This window comes from Colletotrichum tamarilloi, assembly GCF_030869305.1.
Source record: "Colletotrichum tamarilloi strain Tom-12 chromosome Unknown Scaffold_9.1, whole genome shotgun sequence".
NCBI lineage: Eukaryota > Fungi > Ascomycota > Sordariomycetes > Glomerellales > Glomerellaceae > Colletotrichum > Colletotrichum tamarilloi.
This window is the reverse complement of record NW_026849392.1, coordinates 456,894-480,713: the sequence shown is the minus strand read 5'-3', so window position 1 is coordinate 480,713 and position 23,820 is coordinate 456,894. Positions and strand designations below refer to the sequence as shown.

Here is a 23,820-nt window from a genome sequence, read left to right as displayed (position 1 = left end):
CCCAGCCCCACCAAAACCGGTCTTTCGTCCCGAGGTATCCATTCCATCCCTCCACCGACGTTCCTCATCACGGTCAGACCCTTCCTTTGGCCTCCCTGAATTGCAAATCTGCTTACGCTTGATTCTAGAAAGTTGTTGATGCATTCAAACGCACACTGGCCAGCGTACGGCACGCCAGTCAACGGCCATGATGCAGACCGAGAGACAGATTGACGACGTGAATATCGGGTGTGTCCTACCATACCTCTTCTCCTTAGGCTTGCGCATCCCCCACCAATAGGGTTGGCCCCTCATCGTTGCCACCTCTTACACCATACCCGGCCTGATCGCCGGTCCGCCCACCAACTGGTCGCATTCCACAGATTACCCATCCCGGCCAGCTGAACACAGGCAAGACGGGCCTCCCGAGACGATGAATGGGCAGACGATGAGTGTATTAATGGCATGGCTGTTGTTTCCGTCAAAATTTACACTCATGAGTACGATCTTGTGTGGGCAGCGTAATGCAGCCGTTTCCAGCGAGGCCGGGCCTGATACACTCCGATCTCATCTCGGCCAGTCCATCCGTCTATCGTTCCTTGGTAAGACCGAAGGCGGACTGGGTCAGGAACGTGAACGGGAGCGGCAAAAGTCCATAGGGGTACCGAGCAGGGTTCGCCGAAGAACGTCTGCGGTGTCGGCGTGGGACAGGTATGCTTCATACTGTGTAGAGTACCGTGTCGACTCGCATCCGCATCGCACAACGCAAGCAAGCTGGGTACAGACATTGCAACTCCAGAAAGCTCACAGATTCTGCACCAGTGCGCGCCGCCGCAACCTTGACCAACCGTACATGCAGAGTCTGTGCATCGTGCGACTCGCACTCGGTCGGCTTGTTGAGCTGGATCATTGTGAGATATGCAGCTCGACAACCAAGTCAATCGAATCCATCAGTTGAAAGCAAGTCGAGTCCGACGATTCCACAATTTGAGAAAATTAAGACTGAGGGGGAAAAAAGAGAGGGCACGCTTGCAGGGAAAAGTCTAATCATGAATCAAAGGATCAGTTCAAGATGAACAGATGTCAGCCTCCTGAGCGTATCGCTCGTGCTTCCGTCGTCTGTGCCCACCTCAAGAGCAGTGTCAAGGTGCGTTGGCCTTCGTCTCTCCAACGAAGGCAAGTGAACAGTGTCAGACACATACGTGACATTCCGTCAGATGAATGAAGCAGGACCACCAAGCCGACGACGATCCCTGAGCAGTTGAGGTTATCCGAATGCGCCTGGCAAAGTTCGTCGGACACCAATCTCTCAACTCGGACCCGCCCAGATTGCCCCTCAATGGTCAGTCTTAGTCCAAGCACATACAGGCGAGATGGTGTAAGGTAAGGTGAGGGCAGGTGAGGGCAGGTGAGGACAGATGAGGACCTCTGAGATTACGGTATGAGCAACCATGATTATCCGTTGACCAGATGCCACCAATGCTAGAGCTAGAAGCCAGGAACGAGTCGGGGAGACGAATCAGCTGTGCCTAGCCCGCTCCGAATGCGCCTGCATGTGCCGTTTCTTGGGTACCTCTTGGATAGGCAAGAAACAGTTGGACCTCCACGATCGGGAACCCTCGTCGTTCTTACTATGCCTCATCCGTCCATTCAGCAGCGGCCGGTTCCAACAGCGGGCCACAGCCTGGTCATATCCTAGCATCATCCTGGCATCAGATCACAGAGCATCCTGTCCCGCTGGGTCCATGGCGTTGGCTTAGTTCTGGACTGTGGCTTGAGCCGGGGCCGCTTCGAGAGCCAGGGACAGGCCCCAATCCCACAAGCAGAACAAGGGTTATCACCAGCAGCGAAGCTGGAGCCGGGATAGGGATGGTCGACAGGGACTAGGGCGGTACGACAAGCAGTACAAGGGCCAAGGGCGTGTGTCTCGAAAGGAGATAGCCGCAAGTCAGGCTTGTCAATTGAAAGAAGTCTTTCCCGTCGCCTGGGTCTGGTCATGGCACCAGCTTCGGCCGTGGTTCATAGGTTCCCTCCCGCGGTCACACTCTGTCATCCATGTGCAGTAAACAGATAGTGTCGAGTGACCTTTGGACCAATAATAGGATCAAGTTCATACCACGATTGTGAAGTGATGCGGAATGATAGCTTGGGCTCGAGAAGACACCACTTGAAGTTATCTCGAGCCGGGGAGGAAAGTAAACAGAAAGAAAGGCAAGAGGGAAAGAGGAGGAAACGGGGAGTTGAGGCTCGTTGGTGATACCTACCTTCCTAGTGATGGTGGTGGTGGTGAGAGGTACCTCCGAATCCTACCTATACTGAGTGCGTAGGTAAGGTATGTCGAGGACGGATGGCTCACCCTGTTGGATGAGTACGAAGCAAGTGACAAGCGGCCCCATTCCGTACCGCGATTTGAGGTGATCTCCCACGCTACCAGTTTTTCTTCCCACTCACCTCACTGGCTGGAGAGAGCGACTCGGGCCTGGATCTAGGCCTTTCTCCTACCAAGGCTTCCATACTCCGTACCAGACCTCGAGGTACCGCAAGAAATGTACTTGTCTCTTCCATTGCTCAAAGGCGACGACAGCGACAACGATAACTACACTACGACGACGGATACAGCTAATGTCGACCTGAGCATTGGCACTGGCTCTGGCACTCTCCGTCTCTTTCCTTCTTCTCCTTCTCTTTCTCTTCGTTCTCACATCTCTTGCGGTTGCCAGCCCACGCCCACGCCCACGCCCATGCCCTCACCCATCCCCGCACCTCCAGTTCCCGATCTTAGAGGAAGATGTACTTTGCACGAGAACCTCGCATGCCTTTTCTAGCTTTGTAGCTCCCTTTTGTTAGGTTCACCCCAAAAGTCCGTCCTCTGACTCCCAAGCTTAGACAGGGAAGGCGGCTCGCCCTTTCCCAGCTTCTTCGGGTCGTGCTCTTCTACATTCTGGACCTCTGCCTCCCGGAGCTGTCCCATGGGCCACCGAGTACCGCTTGCTGCCGCTACCGCTGCCGCTGCCGCTGCCGCTGCCGGTGATGTTGGCACTTGCCCATGGTACGAAGTACCTTCTCTCGCGGACATGGGCTGGCTTCCAATCCGGACTAGGTGGGGCGTGGGCTAAGTAAGGTAGGCGTGGGTGTAGGCGTGGGCGTGCAATGAGTGTGAGCGTGGGACATGGGGCGTGTGCCGGGGGATTTTCACGAACCGTCGCTCCACTTACCATCATCACCCATCACCCGTCTCTTCTGCTTCTGCGTCTGCGTCTGCTCTGATCCTGATCCTGATTTTGATCTACTCGTCTGGACTGGGGCAAGTTCCTTTCATCTACGACACCCCCGTTCTTATTCTCCCACCCTCTAACCAGGTTCGACCCAAACCTTATCCTTTCTTATTCTTTCGTCGTCGTCCCCCAGGCCCTCCAATTTTATTCTTGTAGTCGGTCACATACGCAGTATTCGTGCCTACCTACCTACACACCTCCTTCTGAACGCACAGCCTTTCCAACCTGAACGCTTCTGCTTTTGGCTCGGTTTCTCCACCACGCTGCTTCCACCTGCTCAACAACATATATACGCAGACATCCCACGCTCATCCAAGACCTCATTCAGCCTCTTCACTTCCAGCATCAACTTGTCATTAGCCTTCAACTACCACTTTACAACTGTACTTCTTCTCCTCCCATATCCATACACATACACACACACGCACACTGATACATTATCGTCGGACTCCCTTGTGCTCTGTTGATACCGATACTCACAAATCAACACTTCAGCCACTACCTCGCAAACTTTCCCACAGCCAAACATGTCTCTCGCTTCTCAAAGGAGAGGGCCTTGGTCCCAACAGGAAGACGCCTATCTCATGCAACTTGTCAACGACCAGGGCCCATTGAACTGGGTGCGCATTGCTCAAGCCCTGGGAACAAGGACACCGAAGCAATGCAGAGAACGATTCCATCAAAACCTGAAGCCCACCTTGAATCACGAGCCCATCACTCCCGAGGAGGGTGCCCAAATCGAGGTTCTCGTCAACGAGATCGGCAAGAGGTGGGCAGAGATTGCAAGACGGCTCCACGGCCGCAGTGACAATGCCGTCAAGAACTGGTGGAATGGAAGCCAGAACCGCAGAAAGCGTCACGATCGTCGCAGGGCCAACCAAGGCAGCACCTCCGGCTACGACGACCGCAGATATGGTCACTCTGGTTTCCGACCCACTCTCACCATTAATTCTCATGCCGCCTCCTACCCTCACACGAGACACGGCATGTCGTCGCCTGTCTCTCCCGCCTTTTACACCCACAGCCACCCTTACTACCAATTCGAGTCGCCGCTTCCGTCGCCCAACTCTACCTCTTCGCCTGGCACAGACGGCCTTGACGGAGAGACGTCCACCATGTCCGATGCTGCCTCAAGCTACACCACTTCCCCCCAATGCCTCTCGCGGGGTACATCGCCATCTGTCCAACTGGCTCCGCTCCGCATGGACGAGAACTCGGCCCCTCGCTCGCTGCCTTCCTTTGGTAGCCTCATCAATGCTCCAACTGATAGAAAAGAAGCTGGCCACATGCGCCTGCCTTCTCTCCCATCCCACCTCCTCACAGCACCCAACTCGCCTGTGAGGAGTACGGTTCAGCAAGCCCTGCCGCCGCCATCTCCTTCATCTGCAGACAAGGACTCCAGAATGGATGTTTCCGCGCTTCTGGGCTGAGGAAACAACGAATTCGACTGTTTTTTTGTACTCCAAGGGATACAATCCTCATGTATGCCATAATGTATCACTAAAGAGTACATGGGTTCTGGAATCGCGAACCACGTCTAATGGGCGGTACGTCTGGGAATGGGACGTAAAACTTGTGCCCTGGTTTTTTGTTTTTTTATAGCTTTGATACCTGATATTCAAACCCTAGCGAGGGGATGGCGCAATTGGGAGACCTGAGAAATCAAAAAGGTCTGGCATGGGACGGCGGCAGGACGGTAGAGATTCAGGAATAGAATCTCACGCCCATTGAATTTAGCTATACTGTCGTAAAAGGTGTATACATCACCAATAATCAAAAAGTCACGAAAACACATCTACAGCTACAAAATGCATCGTGACATGAGGGAATAGCAACATGGTTACAACTTTCAATTTTTGTCTAGCCCAGGTACACCAACTGGGTATGGATACCTACCGAAGCACTCAAGCGGTCCTGATCAAGTCGGCAGTGCCTGGGCGAAACGAGAGGGGTCTCCCACGTTGGTTGGCAGCCACGTCAGCGACGATGAGTGGGAACCTCAAACGTCCAGGGCCAGACTTTCCATCGGTTTTTTTTTAAACAATTATTCCCCGCCACCGCTCGTTCGGCTGATATGGGCCCTTGATCAAAGTTTGTGCAACGTGGGTGCATATACATATATGGCTCAATCATAGTGACTGTATGGCGCGAGGCGCAAGGAAAACCGCAGGACCCAGGCACACAGGGTAAACATACCAAGGTAGACAGGCTTACGGGTTAATGAAAGAGTTGGTGGGTGATTAGTGAGCGTGCAAACTCACATCTGGGTTCAGCAGACATCGGATGGCTGAGATGCTCCAATTGCGGACAGGTAAGGATGGCAGAGGCTCAGGTAGCTATCAAGGGCGCTAGACAGGGACAAGAGGTACAGGTGAGGCGGAGGACAGAGCGTTCGGTCAGGGTCAACGCTCGCAGCCAAACACGAGATCGGGGATGTTCTGCTGCAGATGAGCGGGTGGGCTTTACCAGTGTCGATCATGACGAGGATTATGGCAGCAGAACGGGGCAGATGGGAAGAGCGATGAGCGGCGGGGACAAAGAAAAGCGAGGGAGAAGGCGGAAGGCGGACGGCGCGACATGGTGCGCCCGTCGTACATTGCATCGCATGGTGGATAAGGAATCTTTCGTGTACCTTCATGCATTCACACAAATAAGTCTCGAGTGTCGAATGAGTTGAGAAAGTATTGTCTACTTAACAGACAGGTACACGTCCGTTGCATATTCGTGGGCAGATGGGCGTTTGTGCTCCAATCTCATGATGGCTTCGTTCCTCAGCAAAACCTTGTATGGAGTAGACGCACGCGTTTATCTACCGCAGTAGGTACGGAGTTTGTAGGACATTTTCGGGCAACGGAACATGTGCCAAGACAGGATGATTCGGTCAATCAATCTGATGCAATACCAGATGCGGAATCGACGTGAAGATTTAGCCGCATGTAATTGGAGGGTAAGCCAGTGGGGGGTAGAGGAGGAGGGGAGAGGGGGATACCTACATAGTAAGAACACGGCCGAGAACCCTCCCTCATTCTCAATCCCTTGCTCACTGAAAAGTCAAATAAACATGTCGGCCAATCTCACCACAGTCCCCCAAGTATTCGTCCAGAGGAGGAGGAGAAAAGTCCAAGACGTAACAAAAACATGAGCTCGGTATCCCCTGTTTACAAGTTAGAGTGTGAAAATATACGAATCTTGAAACTTTTTTCCCGTCATCGGTCTATACGTAAAGTAGGCAGCCAAGACCCATGGACAATGCGAATTCGTACGGAGTGCCTTCCTCACAAATGTTTCCCCGAGATGCCCTGCACCTACCTTCCTACCTACCTGATGTATCTATCTTGGCTGTACAGGGAAGGCGAGACTCGACGAAGACGGCGTTAGGAAGGCAGGAGAGAAAAAGAGAAGGAGACGGAGACGGAGAGTAGACGGGAGGAATGGAAAGTAACAAAGTGACCTCGGCCAATGTATCTTTCCCATCTTTCCCTTCCATTTCCGTCTAGCCCCCACCACCGCCTCTCTTCCTCGAGGCCGATCCCTAAATCCGGACACCAGACGACGTCAAAGACACAGACTCGACTCGAGATGGTTAACTCAACCCGACCCGACTTCCCATTGCTCTTGTGGCTTTGCCATGACAATTCTTCAAACGACGCAAGGACGAGGTGAAGAGACCCCTCTTCCCGCTTCCCGCGTACGGATACCATATCCCGTACATCATCTTGAGGAATGACGAATTGTAACCGAAAATATCCAGAGGAGAAGGAGCACAGACGTGGCCAAGGCAGCGCGACAGCGACGTCTATCAAATCAATCAAAAAGCACTCTGACAGATAGTTCGCACATCTTCACATCTGCTGCCGAGGCCCAAGGAGTATTTTCGTCTAATGTCTATTGCCTTCTGCATCGCCACCGGTCGTCGTTATCATTGTCGTCGTCTACCCACGCATTAGCATCGCACGCACGCACCCGCGCGCGCTCCCACCAACTGTTGAGGAATTGGCGAGGCATTCGGTTGTCCATCAATAGGGGCGAGCGACAAGCACAGGAGAAGAGGGGAGGGCGGAAAACGAGGTGCCACGGTGCACCGTGATCTTCGCTGGACCCTGGTCGCCCGCCCTCGGAATGTTTGTGTCCCGTTGGCGATCCCTGGTACGGAGTACCACCAGCGGATGGCAGCAACCTGGCAGCGAATTGGCACCAAGGCCGTGCTGATGGGATCAAATAGGATCTGCGGCTCTTTTGACCCAGAAAAGTTCAACATAGCGGGGACAGCCACCCAGCCAGCCTCGCACACTCGCCCTATTCAACCCTGGGGCCTGTCACTTTATTGCGTCTCTTAAGATCTACGTAATATGTATCAGAATCTCAGCTCGCCTCGCGACCAAGCGAATCATGGCCATGTGTACGGACTGCGTGGTAAAAAAAAAAAAAAAAAAAGGAAGAGAACCTGAAGCCAAAAGAAGGAAGCCGGCCGGTACACGAGGGACCAGTCGTCTTCAAACCTGGTTGATCAAGGTACCAGCAGGCGCGTACCAGATCTACGGATACCTAGGGCGAACGATCGAAGCAAACTTGGCCAACAACAACAAGCAGGGAAAACCAGCCAGTCGTTCTCCAAGCGCAGTATCCGAAAGTATTCCGGTGTCTTGCCTCAGTGACACCCACTTCGTGATTAACCACACGGGCTGTGTGAGCACGCATGGACGATGCCGAGTCCTCCATCTCAGCTCGACCAATCGTGAGCCTAGGGAAGGTGAGAGGCGTTGTCGTCCGAAGCGCCGGCGCAGCTACCAAGTCACCGTTGACCGTTTCAGACTACCGCCCAGAGAGAACCACGACGGTCACCAGTAGGGTGAGGGCCTGGTCCGCGGCGACCCATATCCAGAACGTACCAGGAAGACTAGACCCAGCCATACGGGCCGTTTGCAACCACAAGAAAAAGACGTTGGATCGTTCGGCTAAGTCGACACCCGTAGCCCGACACAGCGTGCATTTGAATGGAACAAAAAAAAAATGGCGGCCGTTCCTCTTCGTTCTACGACTGCAGATCTCGCATCGCTTCTCCTCCTTGACGTTGTCGTCATTGATTACATTCTCGGCATGCATCATCGCCAGTGTCATCAAAAGTGCAACCCGGTCTGTTTACTTCGTTTGAACCACAGCGATATGATTAAGAAAGATTTGGTCAAGGGGAGATGTTTTCAGGGCCTTGACCAAGAGAAAATAAAATGAGAAGATTGAAAGTACGTGCGTATCATACGGGCGAAAGAGACCGTTGGTGTCTCCACATGACGAGAGGAAAAAATGATTGTGTTCATACACTACGGACGGATGTTGGAAACCAAGCATACTAACCCCAGGGACATGGCAATTCTTCGCTCTCCCGAGTCCCCTGCAGGTTATGAACATTTGCGGTCCAGGGGTTCAGCAGCTGAGAGACTTCCTTGGCGAAATGATTCCACATCACATCGGAAGCCCGGCGATCATCTGCGTTACTAGGATCCAATCTAAACATGACTTCAGTGGAGGGTGTACTGGGGGGAGGGGCAGCGGGGGGACCTAGGCGGTTCTTGGGTGCCACTGCGACGCTGTGGGAATACGGCTGCCGTTGTAGTTGGTGATCATGCCCGGAGGGGTTAGACAGGTTTTGGTCGTCCATGAGGAAACGGCCACGAAAGAGAAAGGGGGGAGGTGTGAGATCAAGTGGAACTGGTCTGGCGTATACTGTGCAGTAGAGTACAGGAAAAAAACAAAGAGACATGGGGGGGGGGGGCACGCCTAATTTCTTGGGAAGCCTCTGGGCCAGCAGCTGGAAAAACGATGTGAGGTTGAATCTGAGATGCGATTGCATCTGGGCTGAGTTGTGGTTCTCAATGGAATAGTCCCTACGGAGTGCTCAGTATCCGTAGGAGTTGGGTTGGATCCGAACGGATACAAATGATATAGAGTAGTATTCGTAAGATAGACGACTCTGGGTCGGGACGGCTATGGAACATGTTCACCCCATGCTCTGCGCGCCGGGCCAATGGGCTCCCGTCGATCAACGGTCGGCCAGCGGCATAAGCGCAGGCGAACGGGGACAAGGGGACACAGGAGACTGGGAGCTGGGAGGTGACAAGGATGGAGCCAGCTCTCATAGCGGGAAGCCTCGCGAGCAGGGGTGAGCGAGGCCGTCGCCATTTAGAGAGCGTAAGCAGAATGCATGCGGTATATGGGGATGTGCCCCGCTCTCCAGTGCGGGTACGTAAGTACGGATATTCGTAGTGTATGTACGAAGATTCGATCCCCGGACAATCGAAGTCGACAAGAGACGGAGAGTGGGATTTGCAGAAGCTCTCTGTAGCATTCCCGGGTCCCCACCAACGTAGCTATCAAATATTCGCACACACTGGACACGGGAACAGACTAGGTAATAGTGAAGACCACGCGACAGGGGAGGAGGTGTGGGAGGAAGCAAGCAAGCAAGCATGGGCAAGCTTCAATTCCAATCTCAGCCCGACAACAGGGGAGGGGGAGGACAGACAGGGTGGATGGGAAACAAAACCTGGCCTGTTCATCATCCATGATGCACCAACCAGGCCGTTACCAATGTACAGGCCGCGAATATCTACGGAGTACGGATACCTTACTACACTATAGACTACTCGGTACGTACCCACCGCCTCTTTGGCTATATTACACACCTGGCACACAGGCACTCACTGTTTAACTCCATCGTTTTGCATTACTAGAGGATTACCATAGTACATATAGACGCTACCCTGCCCTCGAATTCCGCACTATTTAACCTTAACCCTTTTTATAAATCTCTTATCCTTTCCTCTATTCTACCCTCTCCCTTATTAAAGGATTACTAAAATCGTAATTTTAATAACTTATTAATAAACTAGTATTACTATTTAGAGGTAAGTAACCTACTCTTATATATAAGTACTAGGAGTTTTATTATTATAAAAATAGTAATAAATATACCAGAGTACTCGAGAGAGCTTTTTAATAAACTTTTAATACTATTTAAAGCGATTATTTTTAAGCTATAAGAGGAAGCCGAGGCGCTATATTAATATAACCCTATCCGTTTTATTAATACTAATAATACCTTTTTTAGTATAAAATATATTAATAATACTCTATAGCTATATTATTATATTTTATAAATCGTACCTAATAACAGCGAGGATTCTAGCGTTTTTTTTTAAGTTTTTTATTAAAGTTATTATTATGGGGTTAGTTTAGTTATTAGTATTTTAGTAAGTATTTTAACTTAGTATACTTAGAGGCTCTTATAGCTCTTAATAAGAGGTTTTTAAGGGACTTATAACTAAACTTTTCGCTTATTATAAGTAAAGCTATTACAGTTAAAACTATAGCGATTAAAGCTATAATACTACTTACGGACCTCGATAGTAAGTAATTAGTAATATAGTTATCTTTTTTTTATAATAAGCTTAAAAAAGTATCTTAATTTAAGTACTAGGTAGGTACTATATTATTTTATTAAAACTGTATTCTTGTACTTGTGACTTAGAAAGAATTAACTTTCTTCGATAAGAAGGTACTCAGGCACACAGGCACTCTCTCTCTCCCAGTCGGTGCTCCGCATGCGCAGCATTATATCGAGATTGCAACGTGCCAGCCCACCGGCCAGCCATTCAGCCCTTCAGCCGTTATACGGGTGCCTGCTGTCTCTCGCCCCTGGACTGGGTCTCTTGTGTGTCTGAGACAAGAGGCTAGACCAGGGCCAGGCGGGTAAGGTATTTGCAATTGAGTACCCGTACGTAAGGTAAGGTGCGGTGCGCGGGTAAGGCCCTGTGAGAGTGAGCGAGTCCTGAGTCCTGACACGTCAAGCGAGATTCCCGTTGGCGTAGCTGCTGTGCGCGTTGTTTCCGTCTTGACACAACAGGACAAGCCAACCGAACACAGTCTCTCTCTTTCTCTCTCTCTCTCTCACACACACACACACACACCCACTCTCCCGCCACTCTCTCACATCAGACTCGTCATATCTGATGGACTCTTGACTGTGGAGTGTGTGGACAGCTTTTGCTCCCCGTTGCAGGGCCTCTCGCCTGTACTGGACACGACAGGGGGATTACTGTAGAATCCATCATGCCCACAATGCCCCATCCATTGTCCGCACGTCATATCCGCTCTTGACTTGCTTTACCTAACTAGACCTTTCCTTCCTTGGATAGCTGTGCGAACAGACGGGTCTCCCGATCTTGCAGCTGCCGTCTGCCGCCTGTCTGTCTGCCTGCCCGTTGGTGCTCTGCGAGGTAACCGCACGTCCGGTGCAGACGTGCATACTGCCATACCATACTCCGTACCTTCCTTCCAATGGTGTTCGTACTCCATACTCCGTACTTAACACTAACACTGAACGATATGTTCGCCAGAGAAGACCGTTATTTCCTTCTTTTTTTTAAAGCCCCTGCCGAACAATGTTGATGACTGGCGATACGTCCTTGCGCCCACGCATCGTTTCATACCTTTCAACTCTTCGTAGGGCAGCAACAGATCACCCGTTCACGCTGTTGTCTCTCCTCAAGCACGTATGCCGGACATGCGTCCAACCTAAATGCGAGTACATACTAAGGACATTGAGGCTGCGAGGGCGGGATGTCAATGATTGGCAAAACATACCCCCCTGCCCTTCCCTGGCTTAGACACACGATACCCAGCCTGTATGTTTGTTTGTTTGTTGTGCAAAGACTGAGATGGACAAACAGGCCGGCCCCCATCCCCATCTCATCTCATCTCATGGTAAAGGAAACACGATTCCCCATCGAACCCCAAGTTCCAGATCAAATGCCAATGGGAATGGGAATGCAACCTCAACTGCATCGGTAAACCAACGCCCCCCCCCCGACCCGATGGTTTCACGACAGGGATGACAAAAACAGTCTCTCCAAAATTTGGTCCCTCACCGGTTCCCAGACCTGCAGAACGGATATCACTACTCATATCCGCGGCTGTGGTTCACCCCGATTCGATCTCGGCGTGCAACAGACAACAGGAAAAAGGAACAACAATCGTCACAGCCAAATAATCTCAGCCAAATTCTTCCTCAATCAGGACGGGGAGCCCCTCAGCCCAGACATTATGGAGATCCATCCACGATCCACCTCCCACTCTCCTATCCCACCCCGCTCGCTCGCTCTACGGAGTACTCGCCGCCCTCCCCTCATGCCGCACGACGTTTACGAACACTTTATCGGCGGATGAGGCACCTTGCCATGGCCTGGCACTTGCTTATGGTTCTCTGTTCTGTGCATGCGGTATACTCCGTACGGATTCCCATGTTTCGAAGAAGCCTCACAGCCTCAGCCTCACTTCCCAGCTTCTTCCCTGGTTCTCTCTCTTCCCTACCAAATTCCTGGATGTATGCTAGTCCTTTACCTGATAGCGCGTCCGTGATGTGACGTCTTGCTCAAACCCGTATACGAACAGAAATCTCAGCTACAATAGCCCCTGATCATCGCCGGACGTAATGCATCTCGATAATTAGATGCCGCCAGATTTCCTCACGAACACAATCTCCCAAGACCCTTGCCAGCTAAGTAGAACAGCGTCAAGACGTCGTTTGTCCCTGTTTTACTACAGCTGGTTAAAGCCACACGCCTCTAGTAACGCCACATTTCACGGAGCTTGGCTCCGGTGCAAGATTGAAGAGAGACCCTAGCCACTAGTCCTGTATTGACGTGTGAATACTATGTAGTCATTGCGGGTAGAAAAGCCGGTAGAGTGAACAGAACGAGACATGCTTGGTGGTGAACCTATCTTGGGCGCAAATTTCCATCATGACAAATATCGCCCCACCCTGGTCCCTCCAGTCTTTAATCTTTAGACCCGTCGCGCGGCGTGCCTGTGTGTTGACTCTCGAGTCAAACAGTCAGTGCCAAGAGTGCCCCTTCCGGGTGAGCTAAAACCACCTACTGCCGCCTGCACATTCGCAGTACGTACCTTGTCTGTAGGGCAAAATGACAGAAAGTCGATGGTCAGTGCCCCAACACCGACGACAGCATCACATCTCATTTTGACACTGCCATCGACGCAACACTCTCTCACACGTACACAGCCAGCCATATCGTCAATGCAGGTCCATACTGCGAAGACCACCATCAGTCCACTCTCCTGCCGCCGCCTACCTACTTGCATTCAAGCTGAACCTCGTGCTATCGAAAAACATGGCAAACTATCACCTTGAGCTGACGATGAGATAGAGAGACAGAGGTAGGTAGGGAGTGAAGAAAGGAGAAAAGTGGCTGCATAACGACGCAATTACAGTGAAACTACACGATGCCACCAGACGATGGTACGCGTCGGCCGCAGCTCGTGTCTAGGCCATTAGTGCGCCAACACCTCACAAGCGTCGCACTCTTTACTTCGCGGTATCGTTCGTCGCCAAAGACGCTAGAGGACTTTTAGCATGACTTCATGCCGTGTGCACAGATATAACAAAATACCATTGGTACCTCACCCCTCTCAACATTGCGGTACAAAGTCCTAGTCACGTCTCCTTGTTATGCGACGAGACAGAATTGAAGTAAACTGAACTATGCGTCTGAAGGGAACGGGGCAAAATATCAGGGAGCCGGTTCAAGCTACCATTTGGTCCGATTCATAATAGTGGCGCTCGGTCAGCCGCACAATACATGACAGCATTTGTTTGACTTTTGTCTGGTTTATCAGATTTTCTAACATTTGTCATCTTTGGGTTTTTATTTTATTTTTTTTCCTTTCCAACGTCGGGAGGCGAAGATGTTTTTTTATGGGTTACAGGTCCAACGAACCGTTGGGGCTTGAGCTATCCAACAGACGCGTGTCTTACCTTTTCACATGGACTTCAACTGCATTGACATTCAGGGTTTGTACGACCCGGGTTCCGATGGCACAGACTGGAAAACAGACGACATCGAATGTTGAGGATGATGAGGACGAGGATAACCTCCTTCAGAAGAGGGATCTTGGACTCACAAAATGGGTTACAGAGATCCGATGCCATACACGGCAACACGCAATAGACGTCTAGGTTACGTCAACCAAAATAGGTAGGTAGACAATGCCATTGTTCTCGGTGCGGTGACTCGCGGCTTGGCAACTTGAATCAGCTAACTAACTACCTTGTGTAGCAAATCCGTCCATGTTCACGGCCGCCCTTAACGCCTCCATTAGCACCCATCAGTCCACAGGGTCCTCTAGCCGCAGACTATCAGCAGCCGTTCCACGCGGCCGTCACAACGCTTCTGAAACCTTTTCTGCTGGAAAATATTCCTCTTGTATCGGACCCTGAGGTGCCATGGTGCCGCGGGAGAACGTTATACTTCACCCGCCGCGCGAGGTTCTTGTCTTCACTTGGCCCGCTCGCATATTCAGAGGACGCAAACGGTGTCCCTCTGATTGTGCCATACACGGCGGCTGTATGGCAGCCAATGCGCGAGAAGCAAAGAAGAATGGCTTGAAGTCTACAACAGTTATGACTCCCTGCTTCAGATTTTTGGGTTGGACAGAGAACGCTTTCCACGGCGACCATGCCATCCTGGTTCGCGTCGTGATGTCTCTGCTCTCTTCTTCCCTGGTCCTCATTAAGTGATGATGATGCGGCTGATGATGATGAAGATCTCGGGATGTAGTTGCAATCCGTGGTTGACATCAGCTCTCGCTATGAACAAGCATCATTTCCCAAGACACCATTCAGTCATCAAAGACGATAGCTCTGTGGAGTCACTTCAACAGTCAAGTCGAGGCGGGGAAAGGAGTGGAAGCTTTTCTCCCTCTCCCCTAGTCGTTCATCCGATACCCTTCTTCCCAGATGTCAGAAGCTTTCCGCACATGACAATGTTGAAGAGGACCTTCACAGTGATGTCTCAGCCAGACGCTATTCGAGGCCACTCTGGCGATGTGTTCAAGAGTCTCGTTGCGCGAATAAAATGGCGATTCACGACCCCTGGACGCGGTCATCCCCGGGCCCGTCAAGCCGCTGCGCAATACAATATGCACCTAGAAGGATGCGGACGCCGGAGGCTTGGAGCCGCAACGGTCGAGTCGTCGAATGACACGACACTATTGCCATCATAGTCCTACCCGTACTTCAAAGTAGTCATGGCTCAAAGTCAGATTCGTGGGGAGGGGGGGACTGTGGACGGCCTAGGATTGGACTAGGATTGTACTAGGAAAACCCAACAGAATGACCCAGGAATCTGGTAACGAAACGCCTTCGCTAATCAACCGCCGGCGTTCAAGGTTACAAGACCGTTTTCGTTTTCCCTTCTTGCCTTCATCCGTCACACACCCTCTTTATTACCCTTCCCGCGTCCGGCCGTATCCGTGTCCGACCATCTCCGTGGTGCGCGCAGAATGGCTTCAGCTTGGAAAGGCGGGCCTCCGGAGCAAGTGACCGCATCGGTGCAAGTTTGTTTGCAGCATCTCCCTCGCTCTCTCTCTCTCTCTGCCACTCGGTCTTCCGCTAATAGAATTGCATTCCTCCTCCGTCCGGCCCCCAGCAAACGGGGCCTAGACGCCGGTCCCCCCCTCCAAAGTCTAGAAGTCTAGACTCTTTGGGATTTTTTTCTATACATAATGTTGAGCCTGACCTGGCAAAGCCTGGGCACTAGCGGGAGCTTTTTTGGTAGTAGCGTTCCGCTGGCTTTTCTCCGTCCGCCGAGGGGGGCGTGAAGAAGCCCCCGCTCTCCCGACTGTTTATGGCTTCGTTGGGTTCTGACGCCTTTCACTAGTCTGTTGCTTGGTAGTGGCTTTTCTTCCCATACCCAATTCTGTGTCACTGGCCGTGCCGGACATTGCTACTGATCTGGGTTGGCGAGAAGTTTGTCTCGATGCCTACTCATCTACCCAGTGTTTTCATCACTTCCAACTCTGATATATTTGGAATCGACACTATCGATCACAAGACTTCAAGTATTGTATCGTGTGACTACCAGGCTGTTAGTCGTTATTCTGGTCACATATGAAATCTGATCAAGTGTGTTCAGGGCGGAGGATGTTGTGAATATATGATATATGGTAAGTGACATAAGATACCACCTCTTACTCGAGCCGTGAGCTTGTACGCATCCATCCGCGTTCGGCCCGTTGCACACGGCCCGCAGTCGTATCCTCTTTCTTCCACGGCCTCGCCTGATGATCTGTTCCAGGGGTTGGTTTAATTCTCCCCTTTCGCTTCGCGAGCTTCTCTCCGGAACCCTGGTGGTTGTTCAGGCCAGGGTCATGGGCCTCTCGGAGGACAGGAGAAAAGGAAAAAAATAGTCTCCGGCGGGGGGCCCAGGAGCTCACGTGGCATAGCCATTTTCCCTTTTCCCAAGCCAAGTTTGGAGCTTTTGCGGAACTTAGTCTCCTATTTTGGCATGGCACATACGTACGCCAGCTCACCGACAGAAAAGGCTTCATGCAAGCGCGAGTAAGGATCGAGGAGTCCGATGATGGGGGGCGTAAGCTCACCAAGCATCCGATGGAACACGTCATGTCCACACGATGGCTCGATCTGGACTGTATTTTATGAGCTTTGGACGCGGTTGACACACATGGAGTGACGATGTTCCAGCCAGGCGAAGCAAGGAGGGAGGAAAGGAGAGAGAGATATGTTGACATGACCCTGAAACCGCAGCAAGCGTAGTCTACCGTAACTCCTGGAGCAAGTACATTCTGCTAGAAACCCCGCTCCTTCGGAGCAAAATACCGCAACCATCACAACCACGCGATACCTGCTTCTAGCCTCTGGACCAACCTGGGACCGGCCTTGATCCTGTCCCTCGTTGCCCAACCGCTTCAAAGCCTCCCTTGCTGCCATGTGTGCTTGGTTTGCGTGTGTGGTACTTCCGTCCGTTAGGATAGCCATGCTGCGCCCTCAGGCTTCATCGCTAAAGGCTCTCTAGCCGTTGCCTAAGGACTCGCACGACGATTTGTGTGAGCGGGAGCTTCGCCGTCTATCCAGGAGACTAGGTCTCGTGGCCTGTCTGCCACCTTCTGCGCCGATTTGCTCAACCCCAGAGCGTGTTTCGAGGGTATTGCCTTCGTCTTTGTCCAGCGACTCCTGTGCATGACTGTGAAGTGTTTGGTCCTGCTGGTTGGAAGGTCCTGCAGTAAATGATGCCATTGGAGCTACTTCATCTGACGAACGGGGGCGCTGAGGAGGGAAAGCCGCTGGCCGGCCCACGGAAACATCGTTTCCGTAAGGAATACCAGCTTTTCCAGACAGGGCCTGCAGCTGAACGCTATCTTCTCCGGCGTCGAAGGAGAAGTCTCTCATATGGCGGCGGGTCCCTGAGGTTCTTCGGCCAGTCGTAGCCGTCATGACATCCGGGTCGGTACCTGGCGGCCGCTCCTGCTTCGGCATGCCCGTTGCGGCCGATCCGTTTTCGGCCAATTCTACGCCGGTATGTGGTGCGTCGTCAGGCCGGTAATGTGTATCGGCATGCTCACAGGTTCCAGGAACGGCGGTTTCCTTTGCGGACGATTCTGGAGTGGCGATCTGCGCGGATGGTGCCGCTCGTCGTAATGGTTGAGGCTTCATAGACTCCAAGCCAGGTAACCTGGTTGTCTTCTGAATCGATGTTGATTTGTTTGCTTCTTCTTCCGATGAGCTATCCCATGCTATGTTGAACGACGGAAAGAGGGCCTCCTTCTTCTTTCGTCTCGAGGCCCGCTGTTGTCGTCGTTCGGCCTTTCTCAGACCCTTGCTCAGTTCAACATCGGCATTGTCATCTACTTTAGGTTTCATGGACACTGGTCTGTTAGTATGTACACGGTACAAATGAGAAGGCAGGCGTTTCTAGGTACTTACAGAAGGTTCGATGGTTCAGGAGGGGACTCCCAGAGCCCATAGAGATCCGTGGGTTATCTAGGCTGTCAACTTTGCTGGTGCTGTCATCACCTACGCGCATCCGGTCAGCAGACGGGATAGGAGTGCTTCCCACTATTGAAGGAATAAGTACCTTTCTGGGGACTTTCTTTAGCCTTCTCGACCCTGGCCTTGAAAAGTCTCGAGGATTTTGCGCTTCTGTCGACGAGACTGCCAGACCTCGCCAGAACCACTGCACCAACACCTGCAGGAGTTACATCGACAAGAACTAGTTCCATACGTTTGATCTCAGCGCGGAAGTCGGCCTCTTTCGACTCCCATTCCTCAGACATCTTGGTGAACTCTTCAAGACTCTTCAACTTTGTCTCCTTCTCCTCTGCGAGCTCCTGCTCTGTCTTCCTCAGCCGCTCCTGGAGATCCCAGTAACCCTCTAATAAGTGCAAGATGTAGGAGTTGTACTCTCTGGGAACCGGATCGAGGACATTCTTGGTCATCATCGTGTAGTGTAACGCATTAATCATCTGCTCCAGTGAGAGAGCACGTTCCGTCTCGTCTCGCTCTTGGTACCAGGCTGTATCGGCTGGCTCAGTTGGCTCTGCCGGGGATGGCGACAGCCGATGACAGGATGACTGCGAGCCGTCTGATTTAATGCTTGGGCTGTTGCTTGTGCCCAATGTAGCAGCACTTAGAACATCGAGACTCGCAATGCGGGGAATGGGCTTCCACTGGCGCGATCGAACAGAGGGAACGCCGAGGTGCGCAACAGATTCTTCTTCATCCGGAGGTGGATTGCTCAGCGTGAGCTCTGATCTTCTTCGTCGGGGAGGCAACGGTTTTGTCCATAAGAAGTCCGCCATGTTGGCTGGCTGATGGCAGATATCCGTTGGCAACTGGATTGTGCTAGTGAAGAGTGTATCAACCAAATCGGCATCGAGTACTTTGGTATAAGATTAACGAACGTGGTGAAGTCTTGTGAGTCTTCCAGTGGTGAATTTTGAGATCGATCGTAAGAGACGTAGAAAAGGCGATGTTTTTCAACGGCCTTTTGACGCGTACCTCGACTGTTAGTGACGGCCCAAATTTGACTTATTCGGAAGGCGAATGGCACATTGATATGAAAGAGCAGGAGAGAGGTCGGATTCTGTGCGGGAATCACCGTGGGTGATTGATTGAGGTAAAGGGCGAGTGGGACATGAAGGTGAAGCTTGAATGAGATATCGCCATGTACGCGGATAGGAGGAAGAAACGAGCAAGGGCAGGCGAGGGATCGAAGTCAGGCGCGTTCGACCGATTGGAAGTGGCGAGTACATCAGACTAGGCGTGCCTTCCTCAGCTGCTACATGATACGGGTACTTCGAGCAAGACCAGCAGCTGCTTCCGCCCCGGTATTCTGTTCTCCGGGATGAATGCACAAGAGTGGCTGTCCAACGAGACCTCAGTGGCCTGGAAGTTTACCGACACAGCTCTTGCCTCCCTACCCAGCCGTAAGAGTATTCTAGTTGGATGGTTATCCCAGAATCCTTTCAACTCCCTCTGGAAACTACGAAGAATGTGACGAAGGACGATATACGCGGCTATAGAGCAATCATTCAACACACAATGCCCAGCCTGGACACATCGGTTGCTATAAAGAAGTTCGCCGTCTATCGCGCTAGCCATGGCGAAAGTTCAGGTTTCTATGGCATTGAAATGAACAGCGTGCGCTGTCGGCTGTGTTCCCAAACTCGTCGTAAAGATAGTCTCCTTCATCTTGCAAACTACCAAAGATGATTGCATACGCGCTCCAGGTATCGACGCGCTAAGAAAACAGGTCCTCTGCTTTCTGCCGCCGACGGCCACGGCCCTCTAACTTGTCAGCGAATAGCTCTTTTCCCGTATTGCCACCACCTCCAAAGCGGCTCGGGAACAGCTCCTTGACGTTCGCGGCCGCCGCGCCCTTGATGGAGAATCCAGCACTTGAACCTGCATTATCGACTCTGTCCCGATCGAATAGGTCCTTCCTGCCGTGGCGGTCGTTGCTCACGCTCATCTTTTGCTGCATGATTCGCGTGGCTTCGTCCGCGCCGTCCATGACCCTGTCCATATGCGTCTTGCCCATCGATGAGCCCTTTATGGGAAACAGTTCCTTGGATTTGTTGTCTTCAGCTAGACGATCCCTGATGCCCGATGCCCTTTCTCTATTGTTTCGGTTGCTGGCCCTCGGCGCGCGTGCTGCCTCAACGTCCATGGCTGCGTCACCATCCAGATCCCGCATGGGTGAAGCGGAACGATTTCGTTGCCGGTTTCCTGCTCGTGATGACCGCCCAGGGAACAGCTCCTTTTCCTGATTGCGAGACGCATAGGATCGCTCGTCACGCGGCGTCGAATCTCTTGAGCGAGATCTCGAGTGACGTGCGGGTCTTCGGTCTGCCAGTGTGTCCTCATCGTCATCATACATGCTCGCATGGAACACCTCAGGGCTCGAGTCTCGGTCGCGTTGATTTCTTCCACGGCCATTGCGGTGACGATCATCTCCGTCCCGATTGCGATATCTGTTTCTGTTTCCCTCACGTCGTCTTCTCTCCTCCGGGTCAAATTCGGGGTGGAGAAGGTAGAACCGGCTTCGCTCAGCAGCACCTCGTATCTTCTTGTCGGAAATAACGGCAAATCGAATTTGAAGATTGACGTCTGGGTGGGATGCGACGGCCTTGGCTGGAATCGTCTCCTTAGGAGGCAACTGAGTTACGTCGGCAATTTCAATGGCGCTCAATGCTGCCAGAGCCTCTTGTGCCGTACTTTCCGACCCAAAAAGCAGGTTTGCGGATTCGTCATCGATCCACTCAACTCTCTCTGGAGTACCAAAATGACTCTTCACGTAGATTTTGATGTCGTCCGTGGTCAATGTGTCCAGACCTCGGATGTGTACCTTGTTACGTACTATGGTAGAATCTTCGAGGTCGCGTTCATTCGAGGGAGACGGCGCTGTGGCGGGTTGTGCGATGTTCTGTTGACGTTAAAGGTTAGCAAGCAAGCAAGTAGAAGTCGCACCACCAGGTGCGCTACGTACTGTGCCGTCGCCAATCGTCGCTGTCGGAGGTGCAAAGCCGTCGGCTACATCATCCATGTTAATATCGTAGTCCATGGCGCTTCCGTTCTGAACTTGATCTGCGACGGCGTGCGCTCGTATGGTGGAGGGGTGAGGATGAGGAAGCAGATCGCGCGAGATGCTGGACGCGCTCCCGCGAATTCAAGCTTGTTTGATTTGTAGTAATTGAGTACTCCGAAGGAAGGCTGAGCTGCGCGGCGACGTTCCCCGAATTTTAAAGGTGGCGGGTTTATAGAGGGAAGGGTTGGCCAAGATTGTAGAGAAAGAGAGAGAAACTACGTGATAAAAGGGCCATTGATCAACCCGACGTCTACTAGTCGGAGCTTACAGGCCGAAAGAGCTTCGGCCGCTTAGCGCCGTGGAGAATGAGGCTGACTGTGCTCAGCGGCACCATTTCCACTTTTGGTTTAGTGGATACGGAGAACCTACGCCAGGTGGGAGGCACTGTGTTCCGGCACCTGCCGGGTCTCACCGGCTCCGAGTCCTGTTCTCCCCGCTAATTTTACTTCCGTCTAGTCCAAAGGTCCTCCGATTCGGGCTCTACCGGCATGCCAACTTGATTTCACAGGCGGGAGCCATCGACGTGGAGAAACATAACAAGCCTGCCACGCCGAAAATTTGCAGTCCCATTACACCTCGAATTAGGCACAGCATTGTGACAGGTGACTTTTTGTTCAAAAGACCAAGACTACCTTATCCTACCTTAGACTATCACTAAACTATCTCAAGGACTTTTTGTCTCTTTCCGAAGCTCCCATTCCGCTGTACATGTGTAGGAAAGTGACCAAGACAGTGCTTCTTTGTGCCCTTGGGCGTGAATAAATGAAATGGGTATAAATGTCCTCTATCAGGTGGATCAACCTTCTATCGTCTCGAAAGACCTCATTCGTGAAACATTCGCCACTGCTGCTTCAGATCAACGGGTCCTGGACGCCAACCACGCGTCTAAAATGCAGTAAAAACAGATCCCACAGGCCAAAGCTAGACGGGGAAAATAACGGAAAAGGAAAGAGACCACGTGTCTCACACAGTCTCTACACGCCTCCGCGATTCAACTAGACTTGGCAGGCAAGAGGTCCGGGGTGTCTTGGTTCGAGAGCCGTCAGAATCGCTGCCTGTCGTGGCAGCTGTTAAGCCAGCTGTTCGCGACATCTCGGATGCTGCTCGTTTCAGGTTTGGAAGACTCGGGACAATGTCTCCGGCGGAGGGTCGATCATGCTCTTCCATGCGATCATCTTCAACTGGGTCGTTTGGATCTAAGAAGTGATCGTAAATCCAGCAATTCTCGAGACCCTCTATAAATATCGGAGAGTTTCGTAGAAAGTGCCATGAAAACTTGTCCTGGCGCATGGCTATATATAGAGAATCGATCTTGCCGTTGGCCTCGCAGACGCCGCAAAATTTCTTGAGAAAGTTGAGATCATAGTCGCTGTCAACAAGTCTGGAGTCCAGTGGCCTGAGCATGGGAAGCCCTTGGAGCCTTTCTGCGTCGCAAAGCTTGGCCTGTAGAGGCATCCAGGATCTTCCTCTGAGTAGGCTACCGAAAGATTTTGTAACAGCCTCAACAAAAGAGTCACTATCTGGACCGCCAACTACTACAGTCCGGTGGAGCCCTCGGGACAAGCAGCGCTTGTAGGCGTTGGTGTCCCTTTCGAATGGGAAAGGCTGAGAGGCTGTCGGAAGAAGCGAAATATGAACTGTCCAAGCTCCACAGTTGCTTGAACTTGTGTTGGAATCGGCGGTGCTGAGGGTTGGTGAGGTACGGATGGTTTCTCCTGGAATGACCTCGGCCTCGGGCTGTGAATACAGAGTGACACCCAGCGACTGTTGCCGGTTGGAGGCCGTCACAGCGTCTGGCCGGGACAAGATTGCTTCCTCTGTCATGTTCGGGACCTGGCCACCTCGACTGGCCAAAGAATCATGGTCCGACTCTAGCTGATCCAGTCTCTCTTCGATGCTTTCGTCGGCGTCGAAAAGCTCCAATTGTCGATTGCTGACGCTCTCCAACTCCCCGTTGACACGTTCCATGTGTTCTGACTGGGAGCGTAGGGCTTCCCGAAGGTGGGAGGTTTGACGCTCAAGCTGCTCTACAGACTGCCATACTCTGTTGATGTTGCGATAAGAGCCCTTGATCTCCTGGCCTATCTCTTCACGACTTTTGTCGACAAGGTCTTCCAGTTCGCTCACTCTGGCAACGACGGTTCCAAGGCCGCCTTGTCTCTGCTGGTCAAGTTGTTCTTCGAGGGCTTGAAGTCGCTGCTTCAGAAGTTCGACCTCCTCTCTGGTCGATGACGGCTCTGGGGTCTTGACATGATAGCAGGCCATGTGCCCACAGTCGCAACTAGCGCCGGGCGTAGATCGATTGAGAGAAAAGTGAACACAAGCGCATCGTTGGCCTTTGATGCCAGGTACGAGCAATATGTAGCGGCACTGACCCTGGGGTAGAGATTTCTCATCGACACGGCCAGTTGGGCCTTGCAACGGCGAGGGAGATGAAGTCGTCGACATGAAGGGTGAGTTGGTGTTGATGTTCTTCGTGATGAGCTTTCTTCAAATGAGACCAGCGGCTGCTAAAACAGCATAGGTTGAGTAAAGTGTGACTACAGTCGATAGTGCTAGTCACCGTCGGGGCGATTGCCAGTGCTTCAGAGAGGGCGCGCAGGAGACAC

General features: G+C 52.1%; 8 protein-coding genes across 8 annotated transcripts; 2 read left to right on the top strand and 6 right to left on the bottom strand.

Moving 5' to 3' along the window:
* Positions 1 to 603: 603 nt before the first annotated feature.
* On the bottom strand, positions 604 to 889 carry CTAM01_03917 (uncharacterized protein; the record flags this gene model as incomplete). Its single annotated transcript, XM_060519947.1, has 2 exons — positions 604 to 702; positions 788 to 889. The coding sequence occupies 2 exons, from the start codon at positions 887 to 889 to the stop codon at positions 604 to 606; spliced, it is 201 nt and encodes a 66-aa protein (XP_060385368.1).
* Positions 890 to 2,525: 1,636 nt separating this feature from the next.
* On the top strand, positions 2,526 to 3,095 carry CTAM01_03916 (uncharacterized protein; the record flags this gene model as incomplete). The annotated part of the gene is made up of 2 exons (XM_060519946.1): positions 2,526 to 2,769; positions 2,866 to 3,095. The coding sequence occupies 2 exons, from the start codon at positions 2,526 to 2,528 to the stop codon at positions 3,093 to 3,095; spliced, it is 474 nt and encodes a 157-aa protein (XP_060385367.1).
* A 686-nt stretch (positions 3,096 to 3,781) lies between these two features.
* CTAM01_03915 (myb-like DNA-binding domain-containing protein) lies at positions 3,782 to 4,684 on the top strand (the record flags this gene model as incomplete). The annotated part of the gene is made up of 1 exon (XM_060519945.1): positions 3,782 to 4,684. The coding sequence occupies one exon, from the start codon at positions 3,782 to 3,784 to the stop codon at positions 4,682 to 4,684; it is 903 nt and encodes a 300-aa protein (XP_060385366.1).
* Positions 4,685 to 5,523: 839 nt separating this feature from the next.
* CTAM01_03914 (uncharacterized protein) lies at positions 5,524 to 6,190 on the bottom strand (the record flags this gene model as incomplete). The annotated part of the gene is made up of 2 exons (XM_060519944.1): positions 5,524 to 5,942; positions 6,157 to 6,190. The coding sequence occupies 2 exons, from the start codon at positions 6,188 to 6,190 to the stop codon at positions 5,524 to 5,526; spliced, it is 453 nt and encodes a 150-aa protein (XP_060385365.1).
* A 10,105-nt stretch (positions 6,191 to 16,295) lies between these two features.
* Positions 16,296 to 16,856, bottom strand: CTAM01_03913 (uncharacterized protein; the record flags this gene model as incomplete). Its single annotated transcript, XM_060519943.1, has 1 exon — positions 16,296 to 16,856. The coding sequence occupies one exon, from the start codon at positions 16,854 to 16,856 to the stop codon at positions 16,296 to 16,298; it is 561 nt and encodes a 186-aa protein (XP_060385364.1).
* Positions 16,857 to 17,136: 280 nt separating this feature from the next.
* Positions 17,137 to 18,923, bottom strand: CTAM01_03912 (uncharacterized protein; the record flags this gene model as incomplete). Its single annotated transcript, XM_060519942.1, has 3 exons — positions 17,137 to 17,990; positions 18,049 to 18,138; positions 18,200 to 18,923. 3 exons carry the CDS (start codon positions 18,921 to 18,923, stop codon positions 17,137 to 17,139), a joined length of 1,668 nt encoding a protein of 555 aa, XP_060385363.1.
* Positions 18,924 to 19,864: 941 nt separating this feature from the next.
* On the bottom strand, positions 19,865 to 21,187 carry CTAM01_03911 (uncharacterized protein; the record flags this gene model as incomplete). The annotated part of the gene is made up of 2 exons (XM_060519941.1): positions 19,865 to 21,049; positions 21,113 to 21,187. 2 exons carry the CDS (start codon positions 21,185 to 21,187, stop codon positions 19,865 to 19,867), a joined length of 1,260 nt encoding a protein of 419 aa, XP_060385362.1.
* A 987-nt stretch (positions 21,188 to 22,174) lies between these two features.
* CTAM01_03910 (uncharacterized protein) lies at positions 22,175 to 23,659 on the bottom strand (the record flags this gene model as incomplete). Its single annotated transcript, XM_060519940.1, has 1 exon — positions 22,175 to 23,659. One exon carries the CDS (start codon positions 23,657 to 23,659, stop codon positions 22,175 to 22,177), a length of 1,485 nt encoding a protein of 494 aa, XP_060385361.1.
* Positions 23,660 to 23,820: the final 161 nt, after the last annotated feature.